The sequence below is a fragment of the Acanthaster planci genome, linkage group LG04 (genome assembly GCF_054643075.1).
Source record: "Acanthaster planci isolate LZ-2023a linkage group LG04, COTS_SCS, whole genome shotgun sequence".
Lineage (NCBI taxonomy): Eukaryota > Metazoa > Echinodermata > Asteroidea > Valvatida > Acanthasteridae > Acanthaster > Acanthaster planci.
In genome coordinates, this window is record NC_141780.1 from 2,385,362 (window position 1) to 2,396,294 (window position 10,933).

A 10,933-nucleotide genomic window follows, 5' to 3' on the forward strand; every position below is an offset into this window, starting at 1 on the left:
TAAATTTCGGACTGGACAGCTGATTACACCGATCGATTCCCTCGGCAATTTTTATTTTGCCCCAGAAAAGAAATGCGGCGGGCTTTGTTCAAACAACGATAAATCTGCAAGGAAAATAGTGAGAGTAAAATATGGAAATCTGCACGATCAAAACTCCAAACGGGAACCGGTTAGAACGCTTTTGAAATAGTGAGACAAAAATTGAACTGGACAAGCATTGAAATACTGAGGTGTATTTTCAAAAACTGTAGTAATTTCCGAAGTTTTATTACTGAATATTCTCCAAAGTCACTTCAAACCAGTCATAAATGAATTACAAACTGTGTACAAAGAAATCAATTCAGATATATTCTAGTATTTAACTGTATCTTCTGACAGAGCTCCTCACTACAAATTCATGCACGTGCGCTAAATGTTTCAGCTCCTTCTGTAGACCTTTTCACTAATAAATTAATAATTATGCACGCATGGGCAAAATGGCCTTGGCGGCGCGGGCCATTGAAAATGTACAAGGGAGCAATATTGATCGGTTTTTCTCAGATTACGCTGTAATACTTAATATTAGCTGTGTCAACAATTGTTGTCAAAATTGTTTTTCATACGTGTGTGAGCAGAAAAGAAGCACTAAAACTTTAATGGACACGGCGAGGGTGATTACTCCAGAGAGCACACTGAACTGTTGTCCAATGCGAGCAGAGGTCAAACAGCTGGAAACATAAAATGACCTCCACAAAGAGAATCTTTTGTCCTTTTATTCATATTTCACTGCACATACGGAAATGTATCCTACCGATCAGGTTATTACCCATTCTCGTTACACCAAAAATGGGGGAACTGCAGAGCATTTACTTGGGGTTGAAACGGAAACCGCCCTACGGGGTATATGGCTGTCTTTGGTGCATGGACCAACTGGTTCTTCTGGGTTAGAACAAAGGCCCGGCTGTGATGCTACCAACTGTAAAGGACCCAATGGACATGTACACTTGGGTCATCACCATGGATGATGGTGCTAGTTGAGGTCACTGCTAATCTCATCGGTAAAAAAGGCAAATTAAATTCTTAACCGTGTACGGTGCCCTGCTGCCGTGTGCTTCTATCAGTGATTTTGCCGTACACAAGAGGGTGCAGACTACTCTACCTTATCAGATGATCCTTTAGAGGAAGGACATCAACGCAGCGTGGACGACGACGCCTCGAGAGAAAGGGTAGAGCGGGGAAATGACTCTATCTTGTCAGTTGTTCGAAACACTTGGCCACTGTTTTGCACTAGATTCCTTTAACGGTCTCACTTATGTGTAGCAGTCATATCGATTGTAAGTCGCATTTCCAGCCTAGGCTGGGCAGTGTACTTTGTCCCTCACACCCTGACCAAGGGATTCAGCCCGGGTGACGCCGTCACCCTGACTTCGATCATGGGACTGACCAGAGCGCTTACTGGCGTCATTCTTGGCCCCCTCGTGGACAAGATTCAGATAGTCGGCAACAAGGGGTCCATGGGGATTGCCCTGACATCAATTACTGTGTATTACGCTGTCGACCCTTGGCTAACATCCTACTGGTTGAATGTGATCGCTGTATACGCGTGTAGCAACTGCATGATGTTGGCTCTACAGGACGTCTTGTTGTGTGAAGTCGTCCCATCAGATTGTCTAGGCAGTGCCTTTGGATGGATTGCAATGAAATCGGCTGTGTTTTCCTTCTTACTTCTGTATCTACCAGGTTTGTTAGCACTCGTCGCACAAAAGCGCCCACAAAGAAATGTCACTGAAAATTAAGAGATGGGGGAATAGACTGACATCTTAATCACAATGATGAGCCTGTTTGTGAAACGTTGTCCGAAATGTAAAAAACCCAGCCCTCAAAAAACCCCTCTAGGACTGGTTACAGCCATAGTCGAGACTAACGTACGACGTGGCTGCCGGTTCGGATAATTATTTCAATGTAACGTGATGAAATCTGATAGTCAGGAAGTACGCATTATCAAGCTGGGAGAAAGCGACAATCATAATCTGAAAAGGATACACCAAGAAGAGAAAATGGAAATAGCTGCCCTTCCAAGCGCACAGTATGGGTGATATATGAAAACGCCCTCAGAATTTCCCCCATTTACGCCACTTGGTGGCGCACTATCTACCCTGAATGGTTTCTGAGGCTACATCCGAATCTGTTGTCTAGAGCTAGGTCTAGGTCTTCCCTCCATTGGAAATGTGCGGAGATGCGTAGACAATAGACCTAGCCGTAGCTCTGGAAGCCCGTTTCGGTCACGGCCTGATAGTCATGGGGAAAGTTCGTGTGATGATAAGTTTGTCAACCACTGGTCGATTTTGCCTGGTACCGAGGATGTGGGGTCTTGAGATGGCGTCTTGGCGCGAGACAATCGGTACCGCAGTGACTGCTCTGTATCAATGACGCGTCCGTGTATTTCTCTGACGCGCGTCACCACTTCACGCGCCCACGGTGATAAAGTTGCGACAGGATAAAGGTAAAAAATCAATTTCCTAAATCTTTCTAAAATTCTTTTGATCTACTCGGCTCTAGACTAGCCATAAAGAAATCACAAAGCTTAATTAAGGCTTAGCTATTCTAGAAATAATCTAGTGAAGCACCAAATCAATCTAGAAAGGTAGTTGAACGAGACTGCCCAACTAGCTATACACGTAGGCCTCAACAAAGGCAATAACGTTATTGCTTTATACAGACTTAATGCAATTAAAATCCTATTTCGCTGTTACTTTAACATAACTATAAAGAATTTAAAGACGTTAAGCAAAGACTGGGATAGCTAGGACAGGCCTTCTGGATCCCTCATTCGCAAACTATCAGGGATAAAATGTTGCAAAGCCCGTTTGTGTAAATGAGACCCGCTCGTCCCTTGGCTACAAATAGAATGATGAAGTCATTTCTTTATTTAGTGTTCATTTGGTACTTCATATTCGTTATTTGGTATTTTTATTTGATATTTATTTATATATTTTCTGGCAAAATCCCTCACTTCAGATCCATGCATGTGTACTGAGCTTTCCTGCATTCTTCTTGATCTCTCAGCTATTGCTGTTTACTTACGTCAAACTGAAGAGGAAACATTTTGGATACGAACTTCTAGTTCGAGAAGTGTGAAAACTACTTCAAAAGTCCTCACCTTTGTGTACACGCAGGCCCACATGACTCAATAAATCAATATTTGGGTGTTTATCCATTGCATAATGTTGTATTCTTAGCTGTGTCATTACGTTGTTTTTCATGCTTTCAATGTATGAACCCAGCAGAGAGACACAAATAACTAAGCTAAGCTTTTGTCTGATGCAGGCCAGCAGAGGTCAAATCAGTGATAGCGTACAGTCACTCCCACAAAATGTATGTTTTGTCATTTTATTTATGTTCCAGTGCGCATACTCAACAGTTTTACCACTGGATGGGTTATTGCCTATTTCGGCTACACAAACATGGCGGAACAGCAGCAGTCAACTGCGCCGGGAGTAGCTACGACAAACCGCCGTATGGGGTTTCTGGCTGTCTTGGGAGTATGGACCAACTGGTTCTTTTGGGCTAGCGCAGTGAAGGGCCTAGCCGTGATGTTACCAACTCTACAGGACCAGATGGACACCTACACTTGGATCGTCGGCTGGATGGTTGTACTCGTAGAGGTCACTGCTAATCTCATCGGTAAGGCAAATTAAATTCTTAACTTACACTCGTATATCGATGATAGCGATACTAACAAAAGACACAGCAGCAAACATTAGTGGCAACTAATTAGACAATCAACATTAGCACGCATCTGTCAGCGAGAGGACAGAAATCCACAGCAACGCACTGTCTTGTCGATTTGTCATAGAGTTCACAATGTTGTCCACGATAAGCATTACCGGCAACCAATTATTACAAATATATTCCACAGCAAAACAAAATGCTCCAGAAGTCAAACTACGACAAAAATGTGCGTCATAAAACTCAAAAGTCAAAACCTAATGATGTACAACATAACATGAGAATCAACACTACCATAAACACGAATGGTGAAAACAAAATTATTTTCAAACTCGTTTTGTTATTTAAGGACCAATGGCAGCCCCTCTTGGAAGGTGCTTCGGCATCGGGGCCTGCGTCATGGTCAGTGGCTTGATGATGGGCGTGGCCTTCATTATTGCATCGTTTTCTTCAGCAGTGATTATGGCCACAGTGTTAGCTGTTCTGGCAGGTTAGTTATCAGATACACCGCCTTCATTCATCTTTTTTGGTCTAACTCTTAATGAACAGCCTCCACGCTGCTGCCATAGGCTTGGAGAGCCTCAAACAGGCAGGTTTACATCAAAGAATAGAGCCGGTTCAGTGAACCGGGAACCAGTGAACCAAGAATATTTAATTGTGTGTTGCTGCCAGTTCGAGTCTCTGCACGCTTATGGCGGCAGCGTGCACAGAGCGAATAGGGAGGGGAAGGTTTCATTACAACCGTTGTAAACATGGATGATCTGGTCCTGTCATTTACCAAAAAGAAGCAGCATTCCAAGTCAATAATAAAGGTTTTCAGATTAAATTGTCATAGCTCTGTCCTGAATAATGCTTTCTCATTGGTCCAGACCGATCACGTGATAGGGGGACACAACCACATTTCACACTCGCCAGCGTGTATCACTTCAGGCAGTGTTCGTTTGATGAACGAGCGCTGGCACGTGCACGCAAGCGCCCCCAGTGTCCAGGGCTAATGAAGGGTTTGCTTATTATCGCTAATGATGAAAAGATTTTCCCTGAGGAGAACAAGTGAAAAACATCAAGAAGACATAGATATGACAAAGCAATTGTTGACTGCTGTAATGTAGCATATGATGTTTTGAATACCGTCGGCAGAGCTGTATACACAGAAAGTATAACGCCAGCTTCAGATTTTGCGTATATTGTACCAACAATGCCAACACTCATGTCGCAACTTTCTCTATGGACCTCGAGCTGGACCAAGAGAGGGCTCTATTTTCTTAGTAACGGAGGCTCCTCTGGTCGGAACTGAACTTTGCTGGTTCACAAAGGACTAGGACATGGTCAATATGGCTCTTTTCAACTGATGAGTGGGTGGCAGGCAGGCTGATCGAGGCGGATACACAGCCCTGACCCTTGGCTACGCATTGCGTCCTCGGCTTCGCCACGGCCGCCACGGAGTGCCCCTCGGGGTTTAAAAATGTCATATCCCACACCACAGTAGTCAACGATTGTTAAATCTATGCACAGAAATAAATCAGTAATCGAATTTCTTCTTGGAAGAGAGACACACCTTTTATGCATGGCAATTAATTAAGGCATCTGAAATTAAGCGCGTTGGTTGCACGTCGTACCCAGCTCGCGTTATGCGTGTAGAAAGCTGAAGGAAATGAGTCATCTTGAATATTAAGTGTTCATACGTTTCGAAAGTGACTGAAACACGTTTCCACTTCGCAGATATACCAAACAGCTTTGGCACTGACCCAACTTGCCTGACAAAATTACCTACTGGTGTACTGCATAAGAACTGTTTAATAAATGCATGTCACTTGCCAGAACTCGATCAACACACGTATGTGATAATTAGATGGATGAATCAAGGCCACCGTTAGTCATCACTTCTCAATAGCCCTCCTGTCATATCAAAACCGTTTGCCTGCCGAACGGTTGATGGATGCTATCGGTAAAGCTAAATGGCCAGTGTCCAAAATGTAATTCGGGCAGAGAGATTTTCTCTACGAGTATTGTATAATGAATAACGTACAAAGCCCAATAAAAGATGGTTTTCAAATATTCTGTATCTTTCTTCGTGACGTGTTAACGTATTATTCACAGTGTGTTATTTTTATCTTCAGGACCTGGTATCGGGATTTCTAACGTTTTGTGCAAAGAGCTACTCTCTCGTTGCTTTACTTCAGGAAGTACAACCACAGCTTTCTCCATTTCCCAAACGGGAAGCTCTGTGGCTTTCATAGTCATGCCACCGTTGACTCAGCTCTTCCTGGACACGTACGGCTGGAGAGGTGCCATGCTCCTCTTGGGTTCCATTTTCTTTCACCTGACCGTGTGCGGCGCCCTATTGCAGTGTCCGTCAGTCAATGCTTTGGCCGCACACAAGACAGGTACAGACTACTCTGCCTTGCCAGACGATTCTTCAGAGGAAGGACATCAACACAGCGTGGATGAGGACGCCTCGAGAGAAAGCGTCAAGCAGGGAAAAAACTCATTCTTGTCAGGTCTCCAAACTGCTTGGCAACTGTTTCTCACTAGACTCCTTACTAGTCGGGCCTACTGGTGTGTAGCAGTCATATCGATTGTAACTAACGTGTCCACCCTAGGTTGGGCAGTGTACTTTGTCCCTCACACACTGACCAAGGGATTCGACCCGGGTGACGCCGTCACCCTGACTTCGATCATGGGACTGACCAGAGTGCTTACTGGCGTCATTCTTGGCTCCCTCATGGACAAGATTCAGATAGTCGGCAACAAAGAGTTCGTGGGAATTGCCCTGACATCAATTACCGTGTATTACGCTGTCGACCCTTGGCTAACATCCTACTGGTTGAATGTGGCCGCTGTGGTCATATACGCGTGTAGCAACTGCATGGTGTGGGCTCTACAGGACGTCTTGTTGTGTGAAGTCGTCCCATCAGATTGTCCAGGCAGTGCCTTTGGATGGATAGCAATGAAATCAGCTGTGTTTTCCTTCTTTCTTCTTTATCTACCAGGTCTGTGAGCAAATGGTTTCTTTTTCCGTCGACGGAAAGCTCCCATACAAACATGACACTTGAAATTAAGAGACGAAGAGCGAAAAGAATACACTGTCACTCTAATCACAAGAATAATCCCGAAACACTAATCTGTAACTTCGAAGAATTCCAGCCTTTCAAATCCTCACAATTCAAGGAAAGGTTGCCGCCATAGGCAAAAAGAAAGTACGACGTAGCTAAAGTTTCATGTATTTTTTAATTTAGTACGAGGAAATCTAAGTGTTTTTCTTTTAAGTATGCGTCACCAAGTAGAAAGAAAATGGCAATTGGAATCAGAGAAAAGATACACGAGAAGAAAAAGTGGAAATGGTAGCCCTTCCCAGTGCGCTGTATGTCTGATGGGAGCCAGCGAATGAAATTGCCCTCACCCGGTTAACGCCACTAGGTGGCGCACTGTTAACTGCGAATAGAACCTGAAAGTTGACCCGTGATGGCATGCTTCCACGACCCTTGGATACGAAAAAAACATGCAAAAATTTTAGAACTAGTACTTTTTTGTTCAGTTACTTCTTAAAAACTAAACTTGGAAAATGTCCTAGCTTGTAAAATATTTGCTAGCATGTTAATTTATAGAAACTGAAAAATTACTTGACTTAAAACATAAATATCCTGCCAAGAATTGACATATTACTTCCAAAAATCTAAACTACATGAAGAATAGTGCAATTCGGTAGTATCGAACGCAAATTAACAGTAATAGACGGTCGGTAAAAACCAGAACAAGAACAGATCAAAATATATTAAGGATTGTTTGTATTTATAAGGAAATAATCTTCAAGCAATAATCTGCTTTAACGAAAGATTCTAACTTTATAAAGGCAGTGTGTAGGATTTGCATTTGCTGCAGTGTGGTAGAACTGGCCGATTTGGGGGTTTGCTGGTTTCTTTGTGTATCATTCCCTAAGTTTGATCCATTGTTTGAGATCACTGCTTTGAGAAAAATCGAGAAAAATGCAGTTTATTTTTAACTCTGGAAGCGCAGCTCGTGTAACTTGTCTCGCAAAAATCCGTGGGCCACAGGACATTCCTGAGTGCCTCTACAATGCACAGGCGAGGTCGATCTGCAGACTGATTATGGCCCTCAAAAATGCATTTTTCCATGGCTTCGCGTAATACTCGTGGTTGGCAAATTGACCTTCAAGTTTGTGTTTACTCTTCAACAATTCAGCGCTGAGAAATTGTCGATTAAACAACGTTTCCTCGGGCGGTGAATTGACTGCAGCCACCACAGTGCTCTCGGCTACCACATAGATGTGTGAGCATGTGTGTGTACGGGTGCACGTAGACTCTTCCAACAAGCAGCTCAATGCTTTACACACATAAAAAATAACATATCTCTTTTCTCGAAAATGATAGCATTTCTGGCTGGAAGATTTTACAGATTGTCAGACACTATTATGGACTTACTTTACAGTAAGATGTTTCAAGATAATTTGACAGTCGCTTTTTGGAGATCATACAAATGCCATATATTGCCTTTACCATTTGCTGACACGAAACGCTTCAGGTCATCTAGCTTGATTCTAGAACCCAGGTGCAGGTAGGTAAATCTTTGAAACAACGTACAGTCTTGTTTTCACATAAGTACGGGGAGCGAAAATAAACGTGCATGAACAAAAAACCTATGAGAGCGATATTGTTGAAAGTGAAAGGTCGAAAATGAAAGTTCTTTTTTAACCCATCTCCAAGTGACTTTTCCAAAATATTACTTGAGGAAGACAAAGGTAGGAATCATTCTTCCAAACGTGACAGAACGGCCTCGTGTAAAATGCCCATTAGCAGGACTGTGCCAGGGTTTTGGAAGCTCGCTGCGTGACTTTTACCTTCAGGCTCTGTTATGGCTGACCATTTGTGGCAAAGTTTAAGCGACAATTATTTTGCACACCACTGGTCGATTGCACCTGGTACTCGTGGTATATTTTGTGCAGAAGTTACTAATGACAGAATTTGGTACAGTTTTGATGACAGATGTTTGGTATTTTGGCACCATTTTGCTGTTATTTTCCCCCAGGTTTGATCTTTGACCTTGGAGGCAGCTACACCATACCATTCCTTCTGATGGGAGGCCTTCACTTCTTTGCCATCGCTGCTGTGCTGTTTCTGGTTTTCATACAAAGCCAAAAGTGAGGCAGACTGAGTCCTGAACGAGGACTTTTGCCAGCTAGGGCCTACATGGCAACGGATTGACAATGTAATGAGTTCGTGGAAATAGAAGGAACCGGCCGTATAGCACGAAACACTCGATATAGACAAGACCTATGATCCCCACAATGCATTTGCGTTTATACGTACAAAAATCCCAGACCATTGTAGAATTGATTTTTGGGCAATTAAAGCCTTCAAAAATTGAATTAAGCCACACAAGGTTGACCTTACACTGACCCTGTGGTTCATGTGAATGTAATAATGTGCAAGTTGTTGATGTTTGAACGACTAATTTCATATTGTGGTGGCTAAACACTTGACCTTTCCTGGCAAGACATGTTGACAGAAATTCTGAGGACACTCCTCAGCTCGTTGGACCTTTTCTTTCCATAGACATGGATGGCCTCGTGATTCACTGTTGAACAATATGGTAAAGGCTGGGAAGGTCTCAGCCAATGAGTTCATGGGGTCGCTGGAGGACAGAAAGTCAAAATTTCAACATCACCAGTAGCATAAATCTTTGCTAAAATGAAAGGTGGTGGATGATTTGCCTGGCCATGGGAATTTGAAAAGCAGGGTGGGGGCGACACTATGCACACTGTATGGGGGCAATATTCATGATAAGGTGTGCATCGAATTAAGGCAGAATCTTACATCAGAATGGAATATTTGTATATTTTTATCGGCCTTAATCCTTGGGTGGGTGGGGAATACTTCCCCCTACTTTTGGGGATGGTCTATTGAATTATCCGCTAACTTCTTTGTAATAAGCACAAGGATGGTATATATGGGATGAAAGAAGTACCAACTAGTTTTAAATACTTTAGGGTTTCATGTGGAATTTTGACTATTGTTTTATAGACTAAAAACTTTATACCCGGCAATCATCATGGTCGCGTAGGCAAGCACAATTGAGTACGACGTGCATAACTCACGCGCACAATAATGTCGAAAAGGCAAACCAACAAGTTAGAAAGGGTAAAAGAACACTTCTTGGTTTAAATGACGTCACACTCCACACTCCAAAGGGTTTGATGGAAAAGGATTCAGTCGAATTCAGTCAGATGTTTTATATCATAGGATGGTAGATAATAACAAAGGCAAGCTCATAAATGCATGCAGTATTGCACCCAGGAGCAACGAAGGTTACTTCTCAATTTCAACATTAGAAAGTCTCCAGCGATGATTACAACCGCTCTGCTTTTTATTACACGTATGTTCCCAACTTGTCCATAATTGCGTCACACAGTAAGCCTTACATAACCCTCCCCTTGCGCCACAGGGGACCGGGGTGTATGGTCACATTAGAGCTTCGAAGATATATTTCAATATGAATAGGCGTATTTTTGATATTCGATTTCTTTTTCATAAAGAGAAGAATGATAACCTCTGGAACGGGACGCAAGCCCCTTGAGGCTAACCACCCCCGCCTCGCCACTGCTTACCGGACATAGTTGAAGGAAATTTCAGCACAGTTTAATTTGCGTCTACTCTGTTTTTACATTTTGTTTCAATATTTGTCATCTAAAGTGTAAATGGTACCATGAAATCAGTCTGTTTGTCTTTCAATAAAAATACTAATAAACGATATTTATGTAGCGCATAATACTTTGGAAGTCTGTATGCGCTTATTATCGCTTATTATCCTTTCACGTTGCGCTCACAACAACTGAACATTCCTCAAGCCATCTTAGTTCCCTGGGAGTATACCAGATGATGCAGCCTGGCCAGGGCGCATACGGCTGACATAACCACATCTGCCCTGACAGGTACCCATTTACTCCTGGGTGGAGAGAGGGACACTGGGGGTAAAGTGACTTGCCTAATATCGCAACATGCTGCCACCAGCTGGATTCGAACCTCCGACCCTAATGATCAGAAGCTACAAACCCTAACCACTAGGCCGCATGCCCCACAGTAATGTTTTTACATTTTTATGTAATATCTCCTCTACAAAAGAGATTTGTACTTAATTCCAATAATTTTTGTAATGTCTGTACTTAATTTTATTTCTCCTAATGTCTTCTTACACCTTTAAGTATTGTTAA

At 42.9% G+C, this 10,933-nt stretch overlaps 1 protein-coding gene across 1 annotated transcript; it reads left to right on the top strand.

Moving 5' to 3' along the window:
- Positions 1 to 5,839: 5,839 nt before the first annotated feature.
- LOC110986422 (monocarboxylate transporter 12-like) lies at positions 5,840 to 10,481 on the top strand. Its single transcript, XM_022248269.2, has 2 exons — positions 5,840 to 6,698; positions 8,752 to 10,481. Exons 1-2 carry the CDS (start codon positions 5,948 to 5,950, stop codon positions 8,865 to 8,867), a joined length of 867 nt encoding a protein of 288 aa, XP_022103961.2. The 5' UTR covers positions 5,840 to 5,947; the 3' UTR covers positions 8,868 to 10,481.
- Positions 10,482 to 10,933: the final 452 nt, after the last annotated feature.

Excerpts from the sequence above, each read along its gene's own strand:
- LOC110986422 (XM_022248269.2), top strand. The coding sequence starts at position 5,948 with ATGCCACCGTTGACTCAGCTCTTCCTGGACACGTACGGCTGGAGAGGT. Across the intron at positions 6,699-8,751 it reads CTTTCTTCTTTATCTACCAG|GTTTGATCTTTGACCTTGGA; the intron begins GTCTGTGAGCAA and ends ATTTTCCCCCAG.